The sequence below is a fragment of the Triplophysa dalaica genome, chromosome 6 (assembly GCF_015846415.1).
Source record: "Triplophysa dalaica isolate WHDGS20190420 chromosome 6, ASM1584641v1, whole genome shotgun sequence".
Classification (NCBI taxonomy): Eukaryota; Metazoa; Chordata; class Actinopteri; order Cypriniformes; family Nemacheilidae; genus Triplophysa; species Triplophysa dalaica.
Genome location: NC_079547.1, coordinates 18,230,779 through 18,258,612, shown reverse-complemented (window position 1 = coordinate 18,258,612; position 27,834 = coordinate 18,230,779). Strand labels below are relative to the sequence as shown.

At 38.2% G+C, this 27,834-nt stretch overlaps 1 protein-coding gene across 5 annotated transcripts; it reads right to left on the bottom strand.

Moving 5' to 3' along the window:
* dnajc6 (DnaJ (Hsp40) homolog, subfamily C, member 6) lies at window positions 1–26,938 on the bottom strand. 5 transcript variants are annotated; one of them, XM_056751006.1, is made up of 19 exons: window positions 26,744–26,938; window positions 22,331–22,451; window positions 17,065–17,215; window positions 14,232–14,281; window positions 13,773–13,921; window positions 12,510–12,632; window positions 11,093–11,226; window positions 10,716–10,910; window positions 10,517–10,625; window positions 10,333–10,412; window positions 7,776–7,969; window positions 6,159–6,545; window positions 5,057–5,206; window positions 4,308–4,403; window positions 3,884–4,021; window positions 3,472–3,804; window positions 2,808–2,956; window positions 2,405–2,581; window positions 1–2,064 (listed from the first exon to the last, which is right to left on the bottom strand). In XM_056751006.1, exons 2-19 carry the CDS (start codon window positions 22,341–22,343, stop codon window positions 1,963–1,965), a joined length of 2,730 nt encoding a protein of 909 aa, XP_056606984.1. In that variant the 5' UTR covers window positions 22,344–22,451; window positions 26,744–26,938; the 3' UTR covers window positions 1–1,962. The 5 variants fall into 5 exon arrangements, with proteins under 5 accessions (XP_056606984.1, XP_056606981.1, XP_056606983.1 ...); XM_056751003.1 differs by lacking the exon at window positions 26,744–26,938 and having other exon boundaries at window positions 17,065–17,200; window positions 22,331–22,774; XM_056751005.1 differs by lacking the exon at window positions 26,744–26,938 and having other exon boundaries at window positions 5,132–5,206; window positions 17,065–17,200; window positions 22,331–22,773.
* Between the last annotated feature and the right edge of the window lie 896 nt (window positions 26,939–27,834).

Sequence of the window (27,834 nt, the reverse complement as noted above, 5' to 3'; positions counted from 1 at the left end):
CACGTTTTTTTCCCATTTATTTGTGCAACGCACATCATCATATATACAGATCCATATGGAGAACAAAAAAAAACACACAAAAACAAATTTATCTCACAATAACACTGATACAGCGGACAAACACAGAGCTGTATCCGAATCTTATCACTTCCTTACAGAAAACATCATTATTGAGAACACCACACATTCACTACTGTATACAGAGGTTAGTTTTTGAACATATGATATCCTAAGTTTCTAGATAACAGCTCAGTTCACAAGGGTTGGGGCTCTGTTGTGGATACACGGCATCATCAGTTCAAGATAGTTGTCTTTATCCATTATGTGCATCGAAGTCTTCAGCACTGCTCTTTATGATGGGAAAGATCATTGACAGTAAACATATCACTGTGTGATCCAAAGCACAAAAAAAAGAGGAAGCATGAATGAGATGTACAGCAGGTACTGCAAGTTTCGGCACAAGTGTGTGCTGTATTTACCTAATACCATTCAAGTGCAAATATACTGAGAAGAGAAAGGGCAGATTAGTGGCTGAACACTCTAGAAACTTCGGCTGGACTATGTGCCGCTTACAGTCGAACATGCAGTACATTGCGTGGATACCAAGATGGGCGAAACGGAGCTGGATTTTCAAGATCGATCCACTGCTGTTGCCTAATGGTAATGTGAGTTCATATTGAAAACCAGCTGTTGAAAATATGAAAGTTATGATCCACAGGATATGTTCAATCGGTTTACAAGACAACCATGGATCATTGAAATGATGTCATTTTTTAACCCTTTTCAATAACATTATTTATCAGTAGTCTCATCAAAAATGCAGAATCCGGAATAAGAGAACATAGATTAAAAGCAAATTCAATTCAGTAAACATAGTCTGTGAATGCAGACAAAAGTACTTGAAAAAAGCAACAGTTTCTGTCTTTAAATAAGTTAAAAACATATTGTTGTATGAATGTGATTAATTCATTAGGGCACCACCGTTAACCAGTTAAAAAATATATTACATCAGGTTAACATAAATTGTGTATGTTGAGACGACATAAAGAGTTCATCTTGTATACAGTAGATCAGAATGGAAGTCTTGTCAAGTTACATTTTCATACTATCTACTTTACCTTTTTTACTACATAAATAAACAATTTTTCTTAACCGTTCATGATTGAAAACTGTGTGCAACATATACAGACAGATCAAATATCTACTAAGTACATCTGCTCCTCTAAACGGATCAAATTCAATGTTTTTGAAATGTAGTCTGAAACCCGCAAACACAGATTCAGAAGGAACAGAATATTATTAGCTGCATGACGCACATTTCTTAGTCTTTTCATTGTGCTTTTACCCACTAAAAAATGTATGTACTCCAATGCACTTATTTACTGGTAAATTCCTAGCTTCCGAAAGAATAACGTTACATGATACAAGATGTTGATGCAAGGCTTCAAAAGTCTTCTTTCGTTTGTGCATATTTGCCTAAACCTCTTACCTCTGGAGTGGAAAAACCTGAGACCCACTTACATATTTCACAGGTGTTTTGGAAAATTGATCCTAGAGAATCTGGATACGTTTTTCTATTTGTTAAAGTGCTTCCCCTCTCATCCGAGATTCCTCTGCATTTGTACTCATTTGTATCAGATATTCAACGATGACTTTACAGCTGTTAAATATATCTGTAAAGACACAACCTTGACTCTATGAGGCGATCAAATGCTATGGAATGAAGTTGAAGGCTATCATTTAAATAGCGGTCTTATCAAAACATTGGTTAGGTTGGCTTATCGCATGATCTGACCTGATAAATAGATAAAGAGACACACATTTATACTGGAGGTTGGGCAGAAGATGTGTTTCACGGGCTGTGGGGGGTTGCGGGATGTCTGAAGTGGGAAGGAGCTGTTGACTGGTTGCGATCATATTTAGATTTGGGGTCTTCCTTGATGACTTTCTGGATTTTAAGTCTCAGTATAGTGCCTTCAGTCCTTGGCTTTCAAATTCTGACCAGGCATCATTAAGTTCCATAAAAATCATCTTGGCATATTGTTCATATGGCTGGCCAGTAGCCTGTAAATGAAAAGAGTGTAAAGAAAAAGAATGATTAAATAGCCTCATTAAATATTTTCATACTTCAATATAAGTTATATTGAAACATCTGCATTAAAGTAAGGAATGTTTATAAAACAAATTGTCTAAATGACTAAACAGAAGTCTAAACCGCTCATTTGTCATGTTGGATCCAGATAGTTGTAATTATTGTGTTTGAAACACTGAAACATTTTCAAGTTTAGTTTTCAAATTAACTGTGTTCTTGATTCTCAAAGCAGCCGTATACTATTAAAATACTGTGAAGTCATTTTTTTAATGGACTGTTATTCGCTCTGGATAAAACGGATACGTCGCTCACCTTGTCAGGGTGTACCACCAGCACAGCTTTGCGGTAAACCTTCTTCACCTGGTCTGGTGTGACGAGGTCAGCCATGCCTACAGTTTTCCAGCGTGTCTCCCCCTCCCAAAGCACTGTGTGCATGGTGGACAGCAACGCTCTGATGTTTCTCTCTTTCCCTTCAATCCAGTCAAGGATCTGTCAAACACACAAGGGACATGATGACAAATGAGACTAAATATTTAGTACATAGTAACGAATTTTCTCCATTGCATAAAATGACAACATAGTTAAAACTGTATGTTTCTAGGTATTTCTAGGTCCCTGTGAGGGAAAACAGCTTTTAAATCAAACAGAAATATATGTATTGAAAACTGTGGACGGTGTGTGTGTGTCTGATGTTTGTTCATTTTTTATTTTCCACCTTAAGTTTCTCTGGGTCCATCTCTTTTGCCATCTCTTCTTTTCTCATCTCTGCTATGGTTTTTGGCCCTTTTTTGTCCTTGCCCCCAGCAAAGCCCTGACCGGAGAGCAGGTCATCGAAATTAGCGTCCAAAACCTTTGGCCTTGTTCCTAGAAAGAAATAGGAAACAGGAAGTTGTTGTTCCCGTGATTGACAAGCTTTTCCATCATTTATGACAAGACTCGATACATTTTTCCAGCTGTCCATGTTTTCAACGTCAAACAGAAGGGGGTGCTGTTATCTTTTGAAAGAATTTTGCATTAGCATTTACAGCTCCAAAAGGTGTTTTATGTGTCTTTGACAAAAACATAATTTACTCTGCTTTTACGCTCAGTATGTTTTTTTTTTAATGAAAACTTCCCACATTCAGGAAGAGATAAAAGAGAACATGTGAACAATAATATTTGAGGCTTTGTTCTCTCGAATTGTATGTTCACAAAACATTCTAAGGGCCATGATAAAACATGCTTGCGCTGGCAATTTCATTAAAAACAGGCGGGGAAAGATTTAAGCCAAGGACCACTTTTGTAGATAAAGATACATGGTTGTACAGATTAAGTGTTGCATACAGATTTAATACATATCTTTAAATGTAAATGCACTCAGGGTGTTGTCTGTTACTGACCCATGTTAGGTTGTGTTTTCGCTCCAGTGCCCCCGGGTGATGCTCCACCCCTATTGGAGAAGCTCACATTGTAGTTTGGTCTGTTCTGTGGAGAGGTGTGAGGCATGGATGGTCCAGGTGCCTTAGGTGGGGTCTGGTGGTGTGCTCCCTGGTTCGGAGGTTGCCGCTGACCCGTACCACCAGGTTGCCATGAAGGAAAGCCAGTACCGGGATGCCAGCTTCCAGAGGCAGTGTGCTGCGGAGAGGGAGCAGGACGCTGGGGGGAGCCCATGGCTGGAAATGCTCCTCCTGTACCAGTAGGCGTGGTGGGTTTGCTGGAGAATCCTGATCCACCTTTGCATGAAAACATGCTGGTGTTACCAGTGAATCCAGAGTGTACTTACACAAAGATTTATACAAACTTTTCCTTTACCTCCCAGATTGCTTCCTAAGTTACCCAAATCCGCAAACGGGTCCTGGGTGTTGGGTTTGCCCTGGTGGGTGGGTGTGCTGTGCACTGAGCTTGTTGGACTGGTGCTAGCGGACTTGCTTCCGATCCCAAACCCTTCACCTGATGAGATGAATCATCACCAACAGTTTAATTGTCTTGATCGGGTACAGGCCATTTTAATGACAATAGCTTTGAGAATTACTAAAGTAAAGAAAAAGCTTGGTTTATTTAAAAAGCATTATACCAGGTTGTATAACGTTTCGAAAAACATCAACAGTATTAAATCATGAGGTCAACATCCCAGTCCAGATGGAAAAGGAGTGAGTCATTTATTTTGTGTTTATTGCAATTGCAAAGGAACCACCGGATGGCGCTATTAATTATCTTGTATTCAAACGGCACTTGCCTGCAGCTGCTTGTTTGTTCCATTCCCATGTTCCTGTAGAGCTCTGCTGCTGAATGTTAACAGTGGGGGTAGTGGGGGGCACAGGAGAACTTCGACCTGTTAAGAAAACATTTTGTTACCTTAGTGTATTTTTTACAAGTTTCAACACATAACATACTGATACAAAAAAAGTTTTGGTTCACTTGACTGAAATGTTTCTTATGTTTTTTTGTATATTTTGTTAAAACATCTTTTCATATCAATGCATAAACTTATGTCTGAAATTATTCTTGTTTATTATAAATGCAGCACAACTCACAAACAATAAGCTTAATGCATTATATTCAAGATGCCTAAAAACTGACCTACAGTTTTAAGGGGCTTTGCTGCACATGACCAAGATTACTCTTTTTGATATGTGATTCAATAGAAATTGTGTCTCGCTGTTTTCTATTTTGATGTTCATCTGCCTCACTTATTCCCAGATACATAATACCAGTGACACTTCTCCTACACAGAGCGCATGCTGCTACATGCTGTACTCAAAACAAATGATCAAGCTCAAATAACAGTAAAAAAGCCAATAACAACTGCACACTCATCAAAAAACATCAACCATTAGCACTCACACTGTCTTTTTCTAGAGGACTGTTTAACAAGGCTATCTTGCTGTTTGTTTCTGGGGGATTTCACACAAAAGAAATTGCCTGTTGTTATGGTGACATTGCCCACACACTGGCAGCACTGAGTGGCAGACGCGCATGCCTTACCCATGCCCATGTTCTGAATTGTAGGAGATGGAGATCGTGCAGCATGCAGGAAGGGGTCTGGCTGCCCCTTATTACCTGGACCGAGGAATGCCCCCATGAAGTCCTGCGGCTTAGAGGCGGGAGCGGTGCCAGACCCAAACAGGTCAAAAGCTGAAGAATGAAATGAAGGATTCATTTGAATTAGTTAAAATTCACATCGAATGTATATTTAAATATAAATAATTTATATATTTTAATAAAAATAAAGAATTATAATAAGTAAAGAATAAAATTCAATTCACTGACTATTGACACATTTCTTGGGTAAAATACTTGAACTGTGCCATTTAAAAGCCCCAGTTATTGCCGTTTACTAAAAGTAAAACTATTAAAACCATTTTTAATCAAATAAAACAAATGACCTTAATATTATTGGGAAAAACATAAACCTAACATAATACACGCAAATAAGTTTAAGTTGTGGCACTTAAATTATTTACTAAAAATAAATAAACAATACTAAATCTAAAATAAATGTATTTACCTTAACTAAATAATGAACCTAACTTAATAATTCAACTAAAAAATAATTGCATGACAAAGGCACATAACAAAACTGCTAAAAATGAAACTATGAAAATGTGAAAACAGAATTTATTTAATTAAGTTGATAAAAAACTACAATAAAACTGTAATAACTGACATCTGGCTGTATATACTGTGTTTTTGACTTTCAAAAGCTTATATGTATCCATACTGGTATACATAGAATTTTTCACATTAGAAATATATATTAGAAATATTTAATATGGAAATACAGAATCTCACAGAAGTTACATTTCTTCAGTATTGTCACATGAAAAGATATAGTGAAATATTTCCAAAATGTGAGGGGTGTACTCACTTCTGTGAGATACTGTATATGAAAAAGGAAAGGTATATATTTCTATATATATTAATATATAGAAAGGTATGCTAATATATACTTATAAAATATCTTAAATATTTAAGGATATATTTTATCTGTGAAATCTGCACACATCAATGTATATATTTTATGTGATAAGCTGCAAGACGTCTGTCTGTCATGTTGTAATCACAATGTTACTCAATGGCAGCTTACAGTCTCCAGATCGAGGTGACGGGCAGGGTGAAGAAGAGGCCACGGATCTCCGAGGAGTCGACTGAGCAGAGGTTGGGCCGCTGGCCGGCTGTGATGTGGGCGGAGCTCCAAACAGATCTCCCAGCAGGTCTGTGGTGTTACTTGTGGAGGGAGGTTGTGGGGAAGATGGAGGAGGCTGAGCCGCATCTAGCCCAAGCAGGTCTACTTCTTCAGCAGGTGGAGGAGCGGCTGCTGCAGGCTGGAGCTCTGGTTTCTTGGCCGCTTTTGTTTTGCCGTTGCTTGTGTTGCTCAGCTGGCTGGATATGGAGAGCATCTCATCATCCGAGGGTTCGCTTTCCTCATTCGGCCCCACTCTGCCTCCGCAACCTCCGTGGCCCGGGGTTGGATCTAAGATAGGATAAATTTGGAACTGGGATGTGAGGACGCTTAAAGGGATAGCTCACCCAAAAATGAAAATTCTGTCATCATCTACTCATCCTCATATTGTTCCAAACCTTTTTAAATTTCTTTGTTCTGCTGAACACAAAGGCAGAAATTTTGGTGAATGTCAGTAACTAAAAATATAACATCCCCTATTGACTCCCATAGTGTTTATTTTCCAAACTATGGCAGTATAGGGGGATCAAATCTACTTGGTTACTGACATTCTTCCAAATATCTTCCTTTGTGTTCAGCAGAGGAAGATTAAGAGCTGAATGGAATGATTTAAACTGTGTATGGAAAGGGATAAAACTGAAAAATATATAAAATATAAACATGATCAAACCTATGAAATAATCCAGCCCTAAGAACTTTAAAAGGAATATTACACCCAAACATGAAAATTCTCTAATCAATTACTAACCTTCATGCCATTCCAGCTGTATATAAAGATAAAAGTTTTGAAGAAAAAAAAGTGTTTGTTCCCCTGAAGGAAACCGTGTACATCTGGAATGGCATGAAGGTGAGTTAATAATGCTTTTAAAATTATAATCAATTATGAAATTATTAAGTTTTTATTCTTGGGTGAATTGTGCCTTAATAACTACGGTCTAAAGTAAATTGTTATTTAATCAATTTTAAAAACATCTATCCCACTAAAGTCATTGACTTCATCTGTGCATTAACTGATCTAAGTCTTCTAGCCACCGCAAATCTATTAATCCACTTTTTAGTGTGCGCTCTGACAGGCCTCCTACACTAAGTCTTACCTTCTAGTTTCAAGCCTTCCATTTCATCTTTTCAGCCGAGAATGAAAAGTACATTAAACAGATGGTGTTTAGTTTAATGGGGCACAGAATCTCTACAGAATGCCAGGGAGTGACTAATGACTGTTGACTTACAGTTTAAAGGCCTAATCAGACACAAACTAAGCTTTTACCTCAACAGCCTAAACTCAGCCTAATGTTGGAAAAGTACGCTGATATCTATTCATTTTGTAAAATAAAAGGGGGATGTTTCACCAGCCAAATAAAAAGTACAACAACATATGCATAGTCACAATGTTGCTTACCTTGTATAAATTATTTAAAAAATTATAAACACTGTCCAACCAACCTTAATTTCCAAAAAAGCGAATCAAAACCCTCCATTCAACTTTCAACTGTATCAGTAATATAAAGAATTTGTGCATGTTACCTGCAATGGCCAGTGCGTCCTGATGTTCTTGATGGCAGGAAAAAAGCACATTAGGGGTCAGATCTTTGGTGGGGAACTGCTCCCATGGAGGTGTGAGATCTTTCTGTTTCTCTGTGCTTTCCACCTCGATGTCTAACACTACATGAAACAGCTGCGGATATTTCTCAGGAGAATCACAGGCATCCAGCTCTGTTCTGAACACACAAACAGACTATGGTGAAGTGTAGATAACAAGAACAACATCGAAGCATCAAATATGAAAGAACTAAGAAAAATATATCTCTCTACATGAGCTGTTAACCTTTTTTGCTTTTTTCTGATTTAATATAAGGTGACGCCTACAGTGGTCTGAAAAAGTATTTGCCCCTTCTGGATTTTTTGCATATTTGTCATGCTTAAATGATTCAGATCATCAAACAAATTATATTATATTACTCAATGAAAACCAGAGTAATTACAAAGTGCAGTTTTAAAATGATGGTTTTATTTATTATGGTAAAAGACAATCCAAACATGGAAAAATTAAAAACTATATTTGTGTAATATTAAAATTTGTTTGATGATCTGGATCATTAAAGCATGACAAATATGCAAAAATACAAAAAGTCATTTCAGGCTACCCAGATCACTTATTTTGCCTTTATGCAATATGGAAAACTATCATTCCATCAACGCTGGCCGAGTGAAACTCACGATAGTATCATCCTTCGGAGCAGCTCAGTTGGCGGACGTTTGGACAATAATGGGGTTACAGATGGATGGCTAATTGGTATGTAAACAATTTCTTTTAAATACTCTACTGGCCTATCTGACACTTCCTTTCCCTCCTCTTAGGTGACAATGGTTACCCCCTGACACCATGGCTTATGACACCATTGATAAATCTACAAAGCCGACAGGATCTGGCATACAATGAAGGACATGCAAAATCTTGATCGGTTACTGAACGCACAAACAGTATCTTAAAGGGGCGCTGGCGGTGTTTGGACACATCGGGTGGTACACTGTTATACAGACCAGAAAAAGTTTGCAAAATAATACTGGCCTGCTGCTTTCTATACACCAGACCCAGAGAATGTAATAAGACCTGATCGTGGTATGGTGCCTCCAAGGTCACCTATCTGAAACATCGACATAACTCTTGCTGCAATTCCAAAGCGACAGGAACTAATTCTACGTTTCTAAAAGTGTATGTATGCATTGAAAAGCAAGCTCAGAAAATAGTTTCTGTGAAATGTATTTGTTATGTTTAATTGCGTCACATATTTCTCGTAGGCAGACATTTAATTATTTTAATGTGTTATTTATTGCTAGCACAGCTTCACATATTTTGTCTTGCTTATCCAGCACTTCCTGTCTTAAAGCCGTATTGTGTGCCGAGCTAACACTGCGGGATGCTGTAGGATATTCCGGTCCAGGGGTTGTAAGATGAACAGATCCGGTTGCCGCATCAGTGGTGTCAGGACCTCAAAGGGGTTTTTGTCACTGTCGGGAATTTCACCCGACGGAGAGTTTTCGCCAATTATGCTAATGATGCGTTCATCGCATATGGATATGCTCGATGATGATGATGGTGGTGCTCCTCCAGTTTGAATACGATTTGCAGTCAAGCTTCATGTCAAACCATTTCCTTTTCACTTCTGGGACTGTTCGATTAACAGATGAAACTCCATTAACAGCAATTGTTATGTGCTGCCAAGCTTCCTTTCCTTTAGGACCTGATGCGGCACTATGTATGCTTGAAAATAAATTGTTGCGTTTTGAATAAACTTCCGATAGTAAAACTTAAATTTCTGCATCTGAGAATTTTATATTTTTCATTCGCTTTTGAGAGGAACGTATCATTTGAGAGTCAAGAAGTAAGGTAAGAATAACTCCTCATCATTATGAAATAATAGTGTTTTACACCTATGTACATAAACTTGTTGTTGGACACTCCCTAACCAAAGTAGGACCTTAAAAAACCCTAGTTTTTTACTCTTTAAAATAAGAGTTACTCTTTCTGTTGCTCTTCATGCCCCACGTCTTTGATAGGAGAGAAGCAGTGCGCAAGGAATGGAAAGGGTTAAAATGTAGCATGTTTGGCTCTAGATAAAGATATAGCAGAAAGAGCCAATTTAGGATGATTTAGCTAGAGGGTGAGTAAGTCATGACAGAATTTTATTTTTTGGGTGGAGTAACTCTTTAAAGTGTTACAGTGTCCACACCACATGTGAATTTGTTCGTCTTTACTGCAGTTGTTGTGACAAAAAAAGAAATAAAAAACATGGCATTTATTCAGTCGTTTTGTTTTTTTTACGTCTGCTGAGGCATGCTGGGCATCCCCACTGTAAAATGCCACTAGTACAAGTATCAGCTCTGCATTGCGGTTTCGTAAATCAAAATCTATATAGTCAGATTGACTGTGATACATCATGGACCAGTTTTGCATTTAGTGTTGAAAGGGAAATCTTATCGAGCCTGCTTTAAAAGCATTAAATAAAACTTCATGTCAACTCCCCAAATCAAAGTCAACTGCTTCAGATGTAACATGTGGTGAATGAGAAGAAACACTTACTTTATAAACTTTAAGACTGTAGTGCCAGGGGCAATGAAACCAGTATGGAATTGAATCTGGAGTATCTGGGTGTTTGTTACCTGCAGACACACAGAACAGACATTTGTGCTAACTAAAGGCCTAAAACGTAATATTCAATGACAAAGAACTATAACTACAAAGAAGTTATTAACACGTCTCCTACCTTGGCCTGTAGTGCATGAGAGCGCATGTGAAAGACGGAAATCACAACGTCTCCTTGGGCACTCACTCCTACAGGAAAGACAACTTTTCCCTCCTGAACTCTGTGTTCTCTAAGATCGTACAACAGATATGAAGAGAACTTATTATTCCTTTCTGTTACACCAAATGTTTTTGAAGAAAGTTAGTCATATGTGATCTACCTCATTCTCTCGTACTCCTGGGCTGTAGAAAATATCTTGGTCTCGCCGATAAGTACGTCACAAAATGGCCGACAGCCACTGCGCTGTTTGTTGAAGCACGGAACAGGACTCATGGTGACAGCTTTAATGACTAGCGGTTTCGAATGAGGTACCGTGGGCTTCTCTGAGACTAAACTGCATACGTAACCTATGTACCTAAATGAACAAATACACGGAAAGTTAGACTGTCAAACACTCTGCTCGAAAAATGCCCGATGTATGCAAGACTTCAGTTGGATTAAGCAATGAATATTGCTCAACAATAATACAGTTTTTGTTTCGTATCATTTTTTATGTCAAAGATATAGGTTTTCGAGCTTTAAGCTGATTGGCCGTACCTCCTGTGGGAGGGCCACAGGCCAGATCCAGGTCTCTTTGCGCTGAGAAGCTGCATGGCTGGCACCGGGTTGGCAAAAAGGTGGCAGAAACAGAACATGGCACAGACCAGCACACCCGAAGGAACTCTACCATCCTAAAGAAAGGAAGAGCAAGCAAGTTTGAGGATGGGTTTGAATAATACTATTGAAATTTGTCATCTAACCAGCTTAGAGACGACCAGAAGAATTTGAAGAACAAATTCATTCAGTACAATATGAGGGCCAAAAACTGAGTAAAATAAAATATTAATAAAATCAATTTATTAAATCACATTAAATCTATTATTATTATTAATAAAATAAAATAAAATTGTCATTCTTTTCAATGCAAATAAGCCTCTTATATAACTGTATGTAACTACTCCCATAAACCATTTAAACCCACATAGTATTACCATCTTTTGAAATACATTATTGATCGATGTATTGATCATGGCAGCACCCTGAATGGCTGTTTTTAAATTATGGAGAAGACTGTTTAAATCGAGCAAATATCCAGAGGCACTTTTTTGCACATTTAGGTGCCTGGTTTACAAAGTTTGCAAGATCAAAGCAGTCTGCTGTTGCATCCTCCACATTCATGACTGTGCCCCAACACAAAGAACTGTGCAGAACTCTTTAACATAAATTATGCGAGTATGTTTATGCTGTTACCTAATTAGCATAATTCCAGCCACTAAAACAACACAGACAGCATGTGCAAATACAGGTGGTTACACACCTGGCATACTGGTTTAGTTTTCCTTGACACTGATGAATGAAGTTTTCTTGTTTTTGTTATTGCCTGCCTATTTGTTCTGTGTGAAACATATTCATGTTGAGATTCTTAAAAGCAACATTAAGAACTGTATGCTTTTGCATATTAAGCATCAAGAAAAACAGGCCATTTTGTGCAATGTAAAAGGAGAAATAAGTCTGATGTCAGGCACTACCGCTTCCATGGGAAAACGTTCTCTTAGATGCAACAGAACATAAAAAAGAGAATAGCGTGCTGTCAAATTATCAAACAAACAAGTACCTTCATCTCCATAACAAAAACCCAAATGTCCAGACAGCAAATCATCTTTTTATTATTTATTAAAATATTGATGGCAGCTATTCTGTGAGCCTGGAGACTGTAGTGTACATCGTGGGTTCATAAAAGTGCAATAGCTATGAATAAACAGTTCTCATTAGCAGCTATTTAAGATGTAGCCTTACTTGAAATGAGTGGAGGCTTGGACCCAGAAACGGTATCACTAATGTCATGACCTAACAAGCGAATATATGGATTGCTGTTTTCTACACTTCACAATATTCAATAGTGACACCAGTACTAGTGGAGCTCGAGGAATGGTTTGAAAACTTAACATAGCTTGAACATTGAATGTATTCTTACCGAGCAGGTGATAACACACACATTCTTGGGGTTTTGCTTGAGCCAATTGTACATGTTCTTACACACTGCAAACAGGTTGTGGAGACTCGGGGCCTGTCGGGAAGGCCAATTGCACTCGGACACCTACAGATGAAGAATTAAACAATGGAGAAGGATTGAGACAGCATAAAGACAAATACCTAAAAGAAGGATAAAAGAACAGAGGGGGGTCCAAAAGGGTCCACAAGCTAAACAACTACTGTCTTGAGGACAAAAAGATTTATTTTTAATAGAATGGCCGGTAGGAAATAATAATGTCTGATCATTTTATCTTTCAGTTCAATCACTATTGGCTCAAGAGGCATACATTTTTGGGCCTGCTGCGAGATGAGCGGTGAGTAACTGCAAACACCTGTGTCTTATTCCAGTAAGCGGCGTTGAGAGTCTGCATAAAAGATCCGACAGAGGGGGGAGAGGGACCTGCTGCTTACTGGCGACTGCACGTGGGAATCCAGAACGAGCTCACGACACGGAAGGAATCTCACAGGCTTGGATTATACTGTGTATGCGACTTAGCGCTGAATGCACGACCTCTTATGTTTGGATTAAGTGACTATTTTGTGTTAAATAAAGACCGGTAGCAGTCACAGGTGTTTGTCGTTTGCAGTTAACCCGCTCGTCTGGTAACTCTTTCTCCCGCTGCAGACCTCACTGAAACCACGCCCCCCTCCCCACATACATATTTATGGAAATTATAAAAGGACACAATTGACAGAACTGAATTGATAAATGCTCCAGCACTATTTAATAAAAGAATGTCAAAATGGTCAGAGCCGATGGTCGATAGGTTCGTGCACCGCCATATGGTGCCGGTGCATCCTGGGCGACCCGAGTTTGAATCCCGGCTCATGGTCCTTGCCCCGACCCCACCCACTCTCTCATCCATTTCGCTTCCTGTACTCTCTAAACAAATCACTGTCTGTCCATTAAAGGCAAAAACGCCAAAAAGCACTGTTTTTTAAAGTTATTTCATTATGTGAGAAAAGCACTGTTTAATATTTAACAAATGAAATCCAGATGAGTCGTCATAGTGACCACTAGCCTATAATATCTGCTAGTAGCCTACTACAGTATGCTGCCCAGATGTCTGGGAATGATTTTGGAGCCTCTTAGACTTGACATGTTCTTTATAAAAAATTATTTTATTTTATTGCTACTCTACAGTTCAAGATGACCAAAAATATAACATGAAAGTGATCGTGAAATCCAGAGCGTAAAGCTCACCCTGTTGGAGAACTTGGCGCCCCGATAGTTCCTTTGTGACAGGTTGAAAACAGTGTAGTGGTCGGCATGCCGTGAGTCCAGGAAAGAGCGGATATCCTCTGTGTGGTTCCTGTAGCCCATCTCCACTACTTCAGCAGGATATGACATCACTAGCAAAGTGAGAGAATTGGAAATAGGCAATTAAGAAATGACCCTGATAGCACTTTCAGGTTTGTTTGTGACCAAAACAAATATTTCACATATAAATGCTTTCGTCAAAATTGCTGATTTAAATACTTCTAAATATTGCATTTAAACTGCATGGGCAGGTAATAAAACTATTTACCCACACACAGAGTAAGAGAATAAGAATTGGGTAAACTTTTCAGGATATATTGAGTACTGAGCACTACATTCTAATAAAGAATGAGAGTTTATACTATGTATGTGATAAATCTGTAAAACAGAATTTTTATTTACCAATGATACGGGATGTGATGTAAGCAATGTCCAGCTCTCCTTTAGTATACCTAAATTACACACATAAACATTTAGTCGATACTGAAATGATAATACATGATCATATCCATACAAGTATTCATATATTTTTTTATTTTTTTCCGATATTGATGACAATAAAGCAACACAATTTAGCAAACCTATTTAAATGTAAAGGGACAGTTCACCCAAAAATTCTGTCATCATTTACTCACCCTCTTGTCACTTCAAAAATGTATAACTTTATTTCTTCTGCAGAACACAAAACATCATATTTAAAAATATGAGTTCAAACAACTGTGGTACCCATTGACTTGCATTGGTTTTGTGTCCATACAATAGAAGTGAATGTGCACTGCTGTTGTTCCGCTACCAACATTCTTCAAAATATCTTCTTTTGTGTTCTGCAGAAGACAGAAACTCATACAGGTTTGAAATGACAAGAAGGTTTTGACATTTTTGGGTGAACTCTCCCTTTAAAGCTCTAACATGATATAGTGGAAATATACAATTCATATCAAACTTGATGTCTTTGCAACACTGTACTTTGGTCATGAGTCATCTAATCCCTAGACATAGTGAACAACATTACACAACACCCAAATCACCTGACTGATCTACTGGAGATAAAAATCCCTCTAATGAGATCCTATTTAAACAAGCTACTATTCTAAGCCTCTGTGTGATAGGTGTATGAACACACTCTCACTAGCATTGGTCTCTCTCTGTGTGTATGTGTGTGTGTTGGTCTTCATCTGCACACGGTCTGAAAATAGCTGCTGGTTTAATTACAATGCGTGTCCGTGCATGTGAGTATGTGTTTGTGAAAAAAGGAAAAACCTGAGACATTTAAGTCCACTTAAAACATTTTGCTAATTTAGTGTCTGGTTACCTAACAGAACATTTTTGTTTTTGCCAGAATAAATGACTTGTGTCGCATAAAACCCTCTTACTTGAAAACAACATAGTGTGTTGGTATACTGCTTGACCCAATAGTTACTCTGAGGTAAAATGCTATTACATAAGTGCTTCACGCTGTGTCTACTCATCAATGTCTTTTAGTGCTTTTTCTTTCAGCTGAGATATAAATGCACATGAATAGTTCAGGACATCCAGATGCTGGGCTACTGTATACCACCATCAGAAAAGTTTCCTCGGGATAACCACACACAACTGTAACGAAGTAAACAAGGGATTTCCTACTGTACACTGCAAAGCATCATTCTCTTAATGTGCAATGCCTTGTTTTCCAATACTATCATGCTAACCCCATTGGTAAATCTTGTCCCATAAGAGAATATGACAAATGAGAATATGTTTAAATAGAGAGCAAATGGACACTTATGGTTAAAGATGAGGAATTCATTTTAATCTTGAGTACCTATACAACAGTATTGCATACTTTATGTCTTCAAAGAGTATTTAGTTTGATCAAATTTATAAAAGACAGATACAGCTGTACGATTATTTCCGGAAAAAGACGAGCGCCTGGAGGCGTGCGGGGGGGGGGTAGAACTTTAACACGAGCACACAATACATCATCGCATTGATTCGAAATAAATTTGTGTCGTTCACATTATGCACGTACATGCCGATTGCCAACAAAACACAAACATGTGACTTAGTTTCACTTACCACATGCGGTTCATGTCCGGCATCATTTAGGGCGGGGACCCACGGCATCTATCAGTTTCCAAATCCACTTTTATATCCACCGTTTATATAACATTTATCACAGAAATTCAGTGAGCAAACAAACACAGCTTAACTTCCCTCAACCGAGTGAAGCGGCTCTTTCTCACGCTGGCTGATTGACGAGTGGATGTGCTCTTTCGCTTGCTGGATGACGCGTTGGGGTGCTTTTCCGGGAGAGTTGTCTAATAAGGGGCTAAGAATCCTTGTTACGAAATGGGAATCGATATTAAAAAAAAACGATACCTGTACGAAACCAGGCGGAGTGAATCGAGCACAGAAATACTACATCTCTTATTTTGAGAAGTTGACCATGTTAAGCTTGAGAAGCCAGCACGTTTAACAGTGTAAAGAAGTCAGAATGCATGAAATAGCATGTTACCTCTGCTTTAAGTCTCCGGCCTCTAAGATATTTCTCTTTGAAAAATCTCTAGAAATCTCACAAATGTCGAAAAAAAAAAAAACTCCAGGTATAAACAAACCTACACCAGATATATGAAAGGGGTCACATGGCGCGAATACGTGTTTTTTCTGTGTCTTTGGTGTGTTATTAGTTGCCCATGCATGTATTAGTATTACCCAAAATTGCTCAAATTAAAGTGTCGGAACAAAAGATACATTCCATCTAAAAGACCTGCCTGAATCTCCTCGTGTATCGCCCAAATGTTTGCGCAAGTAAGGTGGGTAAGTAAGGTGGGCGTACCTGTCAGTACAATTGCTTAGGAACCTGATTTTCCAAATATGGTAAGAAGCATTACATTTACATCACATGCTTGCAGTATTCGACCAGTATTCGCATGCCATCACATGCTTGCAGTATTCGACCAATCACTACACACTGGTTAACTGGCCAATCATAGCACACCTCGGTATGTGGAAAATACAGAGCTTTTAAACATTAAATCGTCTATACATATTGCATTACATCTAAAACACAAGGTTATGTTATTTTTAGCCGTGTCATTTAAACCCCTTTAACAGTTGTTTCATTTGTAACCCAAAACTAGGTCACCCAGAAATTTGTTGAAAGACCTCAACTGTGTTTGCTCTAAACATCAGCCCTACACACATGAACACAATAAAAACATTCACAGAAAAGCCACATGCACAAATAAGAACTTACGTGGCCACTTGATTCATAACCTTTGTAGAGGTGTCTTTGATGGTGTCTTTTAGGTTATCCTTGATATTGCTGAAGAACTTTCCGGCACCTCCTTTAACCATATCCAGAAGCCCCCCTCCATAGTTTCCGTCCATATCTGGAGACGCAGGGCCTTCAACAATCAGAATTCATATCTTACAACATGCATGCAGATGGGATACCACAAACGCAAATACAGATATGACATGGACTGCTGTATCAGCCACTGTTTGGCCATTTTGTTATTGTTGAATTCCTAATACGCCCTTTTTCAGTTTAGAAATCTTGTGACAAACTTTTGAAATGGGTTATGACTAAAATATAGTATTTTATTATATACATTATTATAGATAAGAATAAAAAAATCACAATTTTAGGGAGAATAATGTCAATTTAAAATCTCCTTTTTTCTGCATCTGGAATGGTTAGCATGTGGATCCAACACTGCACAAACCAAATAATACAACATGTAGTTGTCAAACATGACACATCAATAAGGTAGATATCTAAATCTAAAGTAGTGGTAAGAAGGAAATTCAAGGTCAAAACATGCTGATGAACAGTTAGGTTTCAATTGCAAATACCTCTATCATTTCCTATATACCTAAAGGCAATACAGGTCCATAATTTATATACCAGGTTGCTATAATACAGTCATTAAATATAGGAGACTATCGTAAACAAGCGCAGTTATCATAAATGAAAGTCGCATTGGATAAAAGTGTCTGCTAAATTACTAAATGTAAATATTATTAAGATGAAACGCAAACCAATTGTGGATCAAACCATATTGTGAGATTATGTGTAGGAGATAAAAAGACAACAATACAGTAATAAAAGGTTTAACATATGAAAAACATCACTAGATCACTAGACCACACACAAATAAACTCACCCACTCAGCTGCATACTTCACCTTGACCAGAATATGATATACATTACAAGACAGTCAACCATTGTCATGAGTCAACATTCTAATACTGCACATATCCCTCAATCTGTGTGAGTCAAAGCAGAGGAAATAAACTTGGCTACTGATTCTAAAAGTTTTGCTTACTTGAGTCACTATTAATTTCTATTTTTTGCAATTTATGTTCCTTGAAAGATAAGTCAAATTTTGAAAGATGTGACGGTGCCAAATGAACAAAGGCAAGCTTTTTATGCTTCACAACCTTGTGTGCCCATTATATAATCTTCAGCCTAAACTCAGGTAAATACTCTTGGTGAATATATATATATATATATATATATATATATATATATATATATATATATAGGCAAAATACATCAAATAGAAGAAGGAGGCTGCTTTCAAAATAACCATATCAAATGTATAAAGCAATTTTTCCTACTATGGTAGTCAATGATGGCAAAGAACTGGTTACAAGTGTTCTCCCAAAGATCTTTCTAAAACAGATAGAACAAAAAAAGGAATACAGATTTGGAACAAACTGAGGGTGAATAATTTTTTTGGGCGAACTGTTCTTTTAAAAGATGCCGACACCAAAAGTGGCCTTTAAGACCACATATTCTTAAAAATTAAATAATTTAGTAGTGACAGCAGTCCTTAAATTCGAGTTACCCCTCCGATTTCTAGTATTCCTGATATTTCTAATCCCGTGTGAATAAAAAAATGAAAATAACAGACAGCGTCTGATAAAAAAAATTGTCACACCTCCCCATGTAAAACAAAACTGAATAGAGCTTAAGTCATTTAATGGCCACCGATCTCTCTTAAACTCATGCAAAACAAAACATAATGTGGAACTACTTTGATTTGAAAATGTTGAAGGACCCCTAAAACAGTAACTGTCAGCACTTTTCTCTCTTCCACTTGTTGTTACTAGAAGAGCTGTGTGGCCTGGCATTGCTTTATTGGGTGGGCCAGAGAGTGGGCTTCCTGTCAGACTTGCCATTAATCTACAGAGGAGCTCTATTCTGATTGAGCAAATTCACAGGGGGGTATCGACTTCAAAGTCCAGGGCTCACAGAACACAATGACTCTGAACTCCTACCAATGTCCACTTAATCCCACAAAGAATGCAAGTATTTGTATGTGTGCGTCACAGAGACATTCCATGTAATTTCTGTTCTTAATTTACTAAAACTTAATTTATCTTACTTTATATTTCATCTTCATTTCTGTTTTAAGCGCCTTAGGCATTTTATGTTTTGGGTTGTATTGTTTTGTACATTTTAAGTTTTGGCAGAATACAAACTATGATTCTTGTGACAATCAGGCCTCTGACTTTGAGATACAAAGCAAAAGAGAAAGTATTCAACACATGATTAGATCAAATGTAAAATAAAGGCATGGGTTCCTGACACATCTTCACTGCTTTTTTGGTCAATTTATTTTCAAGAAAGTGTCAACTTCATCCTACAGCTTTGAGTCCCAGACATCAGCCCTATGACACGCAGCCCCCTGTGTGTTTGTGCGTTTAATTGTGTGCGTGTGTATCTTGTTACAAAACCCAACTGGCTTTTCAATTATACATCACCTCCAAGCCAAAATGAAGCCAATGTTTGTTTCAACCGACAATTAAAAAGCACAAATCTTCTCATAAAATACAGAATAAATATTTATGTGTAAAGATTTTTTTATTCAAACAATTGTTTGATTATTAAGCATTCTTACTATTGACTATTTACGTAACAATCACCCTACAAAATGTATATTGAAAATCTCTCTTTCACACAATATCACAAACATATAAACACTTTTACAGACTGAACTGAAGCAGACAACAGCAGGAACTAAAAAACTTGGCTCTTCCTCATACAAAAGGCCAGCTCTCATTCCAGACCACTGCAGTAAAACAGCAGCAACCCCAGTAAACAATCTCTCTAAACCATTTCTTTCGAATAGGTTTAATTGTCTAAAGGCAAGTAACAAAACTTACAAAATTTACTCTTAAAAATTAAATTGCTAAAAAGGGACAGCAATGCTAGAAGAATCTAAAATGCTGGAACCGGTTCCTAGAATCTTTTCAGGTTCTTGAAAGACACATTAGGGCTTTTCCCACTTGAAATAACCCCGGTTATTCTAAACCCCAGGTAAACAAAATTCTGGGTTTCACGTTTCACACTGCTTATAATTTACCAGGGGTTAAAGCAACACTAGAGACTTTTTCGACCCTAAAACAATCTTTCAAAAATTATTTGAGTGGTAGGAAAAATCTTATCTGGACAAATTTTACTGCCGCTGCTACCTAAGTAACCCTCTATCGGCTGAAATCACACTTTGGTGTGCGGGTAGGTTCACAAGCCCCGCCCATCACTTTTTATGGTTTATGAGTGTGTGATAAAGAGAGCGAGTGATCGGGCACGAACACAAATCAATATCTGATTGACTTTCACTCGGTGGCACGAGCTGCAAGAGGCAACGTGTTGCAAACGGATGGAGACCTAACGTTAGCCTTCTGCTACTGGATTTGAAAGTCTTATATGTACATTTTTTCTTACTGTCCTGTAATTTTGAGCTTATTAGTTATAAGGCTGTCTCAGTTTGTTTTTTGGCGCACTATTGTTACTGGTTCACAATTTATAACCATAAGATAGGAATATACCTCCCCTGTCAGGAATATACCAAATGACTACCAAACCACAATAACTCTTTTATGTTCAAAAGTTGCTGATTCCTTAATTCACGCACGTAGACTTATGTTATCGCTATGTATAGTTATGTATTCCCTATGTATTCCCATAGCGAGTTGAGTGTAAGTAAGTGATGCACACATTACACAAACACAACGCCTGTTTCCGAAAATATAACTACAGAAAATTATATTTGTTGGTAACTAAACACATTCATGTCCATGCGTTGTGTTTTGGGTGACTGCAAATGTGCCATATAGCAAAATTTAGCACGTTAGCTGCTATGTAGCTAGAACGCTATGCGCTAACGGTTAACAACCAGCTACCAATCTAGTTTGAGCTATTAGTATTGCCCAGTAGTATAAACCCCGGGAGCCAAAAGAATGCTTTAGCACATGCGCAGTATATGAAGTGACATGATGGAACAGCGGTTTCTGCTTAGTCAACAAATTCAAGTGTATTGAGTTGCCCACGTGGAAGCTAATACAGTGACAGTATTTACGACACTGGTAACAGACAATTGCGCTTATCAACCACATGGGTGAACCATAAGCAAAAGTTCTCTAACGTTGCTTTAAGAGATAACCCTGTGTATTCATAACCTGATGTTTCACACCGCAGATCATTAAACCCTGGGTTAACATTCTTATTTGATATTTGTGTAAACAGTCATGATTGGATAAATACTGCAGCATCAAACTGACTGAACAAAAATTGTAGTCCCTTTAAATAACAGAATACCTCATTGTTCCGCATCCGGGGGGAAATGAGGCCTCGCATATCATGTTTAAAGCCTCCTACGACATTCCTCACTCAAATAAATAAAAACTCAAAGGATTGTTACACGCCGCACAGAGATTCTGTGACTGCACAGCTTGTGATATGAAGTAAGTGCTGTTCAGATTTTGATGGGGTGTCCGTTGCTGACCGTCTGGTCGCATCATTCTACCCCCACTTCATTTCAAACTACACACGTTTGACACCACAATGCAGGGTTAACTCTCCAAGAGCAGTGCTAACCCTGCTATGGAACAGGGTTTAATAACCCGGGTAAAATGCAAGGATAACCCCGCTTCAAAATTAAAAATGTGAAACGTTCGTTTACCTGGGGTTAAAAGAGGGGTTTAGAATGAAGATAACCAAGGGTTTAAGCACATTGTGAAAAGCCATTTACTACAAGAACCTTTTATTTCTGTCTTATGGATGTTAAATGTTGTTTAGGGACCCGACAAAGAACCTTTTTAGAACCTTTGTTTATACTACATGCAACTACGTTCAAGACAATTTATCGTAGCCAGGGCAATGTTTTAATGCTCATTCACACCAAATCTGTGTAGTTACCAACAACTGACATCTACATTTCACAGTACTGATCTTCAAATACTAAAAAAAACTGTCGATGCTTTCTAATATGCGCCCACTCTGACTTGATGACAGATTATCATGACACAGCACATAAACACACGACGTGTAAGACATGCTCCAGGCGGACACAATGATTTTATACGCCATCTAAAATGCTTAAAATCACAATGACACACACACACACACACACACAACAAGAGGCTTTGAGGTTGTTTCATGCATATAAAAATAAGAAGGGACTGGCCTGCAAGCGCCATGCCACCGTCGACACCGTTCGTTAACATACCTGAGCTGTCCATGGTGCTGTAGTCGTCCTGTCGCGCCGGGCCTGTCTTACCGATGCCGAGTGTTACCGCCGTCAAAGCCCCGCCGCCGCCGGTGCAGAAGTCTCCGCTGCTATCGACCAACTGCAAAGATTCGTAGCCATCATAACTGCTCTTTTTCTTGTAGCCACCTAGCAGGCTCATTAGCACAACTGGAAATCACATAGACGTAGGACAACGACGATTTCAAGAGACTAGAAAAATGCACATGTTCGGTGGGTCGGAATAATGGGGTTTCCAGCAGGCTGCCCGCTTCATACGCCCGCTAGCTGCAGGAGAGAGGAGGGCGGTGTGTGTCACCGAGCACCGCATTTACTACGCTGCACACACACGGAGCCGAGCAGCCAATCAATGGAGCCGGTTTAGCCTGACTCTGCAGCCAGAACACACTTCAATGTCTTTGATAAAAGGACCACATAGTATAATTGGCCATTTTGGACATTCTCTTTCAATTTAATAACGAACGTGATATTAGAATGAGCTGTATTATTAGATTATTAGAAATGCGTTAAATAAACGTTATTTAAATTCACAGCAAGTTGTCAAGAACCAGGTCAGATTTTATCACAAAATAAAAACCAAGCTAATATTTTTATTTTTTGCATTGTGACATTGTTTTCTTACTTGTTTTTATTTGTTTCTCATTCTATTTTTATCACCATAATGCAAAAAAAATGTATTTTTGAAATACCGCAAATTACTAAATAATTTTTCAAGTTATGTTTAATCAAAGTTTCAAGTCGATGCAGATAACAGGGCGACTGTGCCTGATGTGTGAAATACGATCAAAACTTAAAGAGTAAGTAGCATTAGATAATGAAAATTACATTTCATCCAGTGTGTTATGTTGCCGTGTTTGAAAGTAAGCAGTCTGCCAAATTGTAAAACCGAAGGTGAATAAATAACAAAGTCATTGGCCAGTAGAAAAGGGAGTTTACTCTGAATCACGCAAACGAGACGTGAACGAGTACCGCCGCGTATCTACGTCACTAGACATAGTCCCCGCCTACGTTTTGCTGGAACTGTCACGATAACTTCAATCTCCTCCTCCGAAAAAACTGTTGCACGTTTGTGATGTTTGTGTATCATGTCTAGAAGAAACTGTGTTCTACGTTGTGAAACTAAGTGTGTCTTATTTAAACTAACAAAGGAAGAACTTCTGAGGCAACAATTGTTACAATTCATTTTCAATTGACTCTAAAGGAGTATAACACCAGGGTTTTACAGTGCGCGCATTTCACCGAAGATTGCTTCAATAATCTTGGCGCGTTCACTGCTGGATATGTTAAACTACTATCCTTGAAAGAGGGGGAAATAACAACCTTATTTGGACCTGTTAGCGCCACCGAATCACATACTGTTAGTGTGACTATTTTTTTTTGTCTGAACTTCAAGAAATATTTGTGTACCTTATATCTGTGTTTAGCTAATGCAATTAACGCTAAAGTTAACATGTACCGTTATTTCTGGGGTATTACAGTTTGTTTATCTAGCTATGAACTCTTCTAATTTAATTGTTCAATCTATTATCGTCCATCTATTATCTACTATCCTCTTTGGATGCTTCTTTGTCAGACTAGGGCTCAAACTGGTAAGGCCAAATCCCTGCCATCTCTATCTATACACTGTATATAACATATAACCTGTAAACCGTAATCCAGCAATGATGATAGGCATTCCATTTGCGACACATGATGAACGCTGTAACAAGTTCAAGGAATTGGAAGGAGGCTGACATCGGCGAACGTTCAACAACTTTAAAAAAAAGAAACAAACCACAAAACGAAAGAAAAATGCCGGCTGCTCCCGCACGGCCGACTGCCGGCCACACAAACATAATAAAACATGAAACAAAATTTAGGCCTGGTCGTCTCCCGTCGTACACTTCGGTCGCTCGATCTTTTAAGCTCCTGATCTCCTCCAACACAGCTGACACTCATTACCATCACTCGCGTCATTCCCTCAGGGCCAATCACAGCAGACTACACCATCGGACCAATCACATGACACTAGGCTTGCGGATAGGAGTGGATTAGACGGATGAATTGCGGAATGAATCATTTGAGAGTCAGTCAAAAAGTAAGATAAGAACAATAAACTATTATTATGATATAATAGTGTTTTGACACCTTCTGTGTACATAAACTTGTTGTTGGACACTCCATAAACCAAAAAAGGACCCTAAAATCATATGCTACTTACTCTTTAAAAAATATTTTGAAACGTGTATGTTGGATGTAAAATTTTCTGTTTCTGATTCATATCGCATATCACATTATTTATTTGGTTAACAATCGCACAGCCCTAATAAATATGAATCATATTAAAAACTCAAAGTGTTTATTCATCACTATTTTTGCGTTTACTATTTGAACCCAATTGCTGTTGTTTAGAAGTTGCGTTGTTTTCTTTTCCCAGCATTGTGCAGACGAATAATCCTCTATTGCTTTGCAGTCTTTGGGTAACCTTGATATAGTGTTCAGTGCTTTGCCAGTTTCAGACTTCCTCTTTGGGTGGATGATTGATTTCTAATTGAGCCACTTGATGCTTCCCTTCCCAGCCCCACTGCTTGGCAGCCTATGGGAGTGCATGCTTTCTCATAAGTGAGCTGCATCCTGGGAAACCTTTTGAGAAGAGTGAGACTGAGAACACAGCATGTAGGAAGTGTCACAGAGAGAAAGCTATGGTTGCTGTCTGCCATTAAATACCAATTTAACGCTAACTCCAATTCATCGCTTTACCTTTGCCACTTTAAAGACAATCAATGTTTGAAGAGACAATCTGATGCCATTGACTAAACACAGTTTATACCACTTAGATGTAGGGCCGTCAAGAGGATAAATGTTAATATCTTTTTTTTATATAAGAGGCAAACGAGGGAAAAGATAAACATATGCACTTGATGTAAGAGAAAAAAACAGCAATATTCTACCTAAAGTAGAAGTAAAATAACACTTCTGTAAAACAACTTTTAATGAAAAAAGCTTATGACTTGTCTGGAAGTTAATGTTACACTCACACAAGTTGTTATTTAACACACCTTGTGATCATTGTTATGGCCTTTAACTTGTAAATGTCTTATAATCTCTCACAATCGGCCAATTGTACGTTGTCTTTACAAAAATGTCACTCTACAAATATTCTGGAATCAAATAGATGGAATCAGATCTTGTTTATATTTTTGTGGGTTGGAAGTCTTTGTATTTACAAAGTGTCATCTTCCCACATTAACCATTCTGTACCAAGCGTGCTTCACAAATCTCACACAACTGTGATTCTGTATAGATGACACTGAGGTTAAATTGTTATATTGGTTAATATATAGACTTATTAATGGCCAGGGTTGGATTACTTGTTAACGTAATGAATGCTGAAGTTTAAGTAGCTTGCTTGGAATGGGAGGATTCAATCACTTCTATTGACAAACCAATTGACCTCTGTGAACACCTCTCTTATACACTTAACCTGAAAGGGTTTCCACAGTTAATGATATGCAACATAAATATACTGATGTTAGTTTCTTTGTCAATCTAAATTCAGACGTATGACACACCATCTGTCACGTGTAACATTCTATGCTTCCATGGAAACGGAGGCAGGGAGCTCACACTGCCGCTCAGCTCCATGAGGATGCAAGGGATTTCCCTGACCCCTTTCTTAAACTGACCTTGCCCTTAACATAGATAATACTTCAATCTTAAGTCTTGAAACTAAACTAACCAGTGCTCTCTTTGTCATTAGGTAATACTTGTGTGTATCAAACACGTCTGCGTGTTTTGGATGACATAAAAAATGTCATTCATTTCTGTACATCAAGCCAAGCTGAATGAAAAGCGAATTATTCGCCACACTTCACAAAACAACTATTAATGTTGCATCCAAAACAAACTCGGAAACGACAGGTTTGCAAAACGCGTTTTCAATAAATAAAGTTATCGTGCGATTCGTGTTTTCTTGCGCATTCAGTCGATATATCAGTTCACCAGAAAAGATGTACAGTACGCGATTAGAATGGATCCCAATGGCAACATCCTCAAAAAAGCATCAGCTGATGCCGTGTCGTGACTCATGTAGCTTATTTCTTTCCTAATGTCAGGCCTGTCGTCGTGTAAAAATGCACAAAAGCGCTGCAGTGCTGCTCTCACGACGAACAACACTTCAAAATAAACCACTTATGTCACTGCAGACAACGTAATGCTTCTTCAGCGATGCAGATCAAGATGAAACCCAGCCTCCCGATTCACATGACATCACGACGTTTTTTGTAATAAAACCATTCGACTACGAAAGCTTGACACGGTTCAATTCTGTCGCGTATGACGACAGCTATTACACACAAATACATTTAAATTATTTAAAAACAGGTATTCCCCTACCTTTCGATGCACTCTCTTTCATTCTCCGATACCCCAGCTGATATCAGAAATGCTGACCTTTCATTTGTCATTCGCTGCCTGTCAAAGGTCAGATTGGCGCTCGTCCCAGCGAATCGCGATCTGTCACGAATAAGCGGCAGGGAGGAAAGTGAAGCAGGGATGAGCTACATGCCTACATCATCGTCGAATCAGTGCTATGAACACATGCCAAGCCCACATCTACAGTTCATTTAATTGACCTAGATCCGTAAACTAGAAAATCGATTTATGTATTTCTATTCTCATTCTTATTTTTATTTTTTCGTTTATTTTAAATATCAATGGACCGTATACTTAAAATCACGGAATGGACTCCTGGAATGGACTCCTCAAATCTGTGGCTGAACATTTTATTGTAGGCTTTTCCTGTGACATCAGAGACTCGTTTTAATCTTTTTTGTGGGTCATGGTTTTAGTTGTGAGTGTGTGTGTGTGGTGACAGTACTGCACACAGCACAGCAATGAATAGGTTTGATTTAACGTGTGGACTTCCGTGTTTTTGGTGACCAGATGAAAGATGGTGTGCTACTATGGCTAAGGCTAGTCTTTTGAATATTGATTAGGTCTTGGTGACGTTACGTCAGCGCCTTTTCGTGTATTCTCATTAATATTCATTAGCCAAGCCTTCATTATAGTAGGACTCGTGTCGAGAGTCATCCTTCACAGGGTAATCTTCATTGCTGGTCAAGACGGTTTCCACTTGTAGTTCGGGATAATTTATTAAATATCTTCACCTACAGATAAAAAAGCCTTTTAACGTTTTTAATTTCTTAGGCATGCAACAATGACAAATTAATAATAATAGTTTCTTTACAATTTCTGAAAAATGAAATTTTCCTGTTGCTCAGTGGTAAGAGCATTGCGTTAACAACGCAAGGTTGTGGGTTCGATCCCAGGGGATTGCAAATACCTGTGTAAAATGTATAGGATAAAGCAATGTAAGTCGCTTTGGGTGAAAGCGTCTGCCAAATGCATAAATGTAAATGAAATAACAAACGAAACTAAGTGAATGAAAGAGGAAGCTGAAGTTTTGCAATACATAACCTAAAATG

Bases quoted from the DNA above. Each gene is read 5' to 3' on its own strand.
- dnajc6 (XM_056751002.1), bottom strand. From the start codon at position 22,511: ATGAGCCTGCTAGGTGGCTACAAGAAAAAGAGCAGTTATGATGGCTAC. The intron at 13,922-14,231 runs GTAAATAAAAAT...TCACTTTGCTAG, and splicing joins CATCACATCCCGTATCATTG to TGATGTCATATCCTGCTGAA. The intron at 11,227-12,509 runs GTAAGAATACAT...TCCTTTCTTTAG, and splicing joins TGTGTGTTATCACCTGCTCG to GATGGTAGAGTTCCTTCGGG.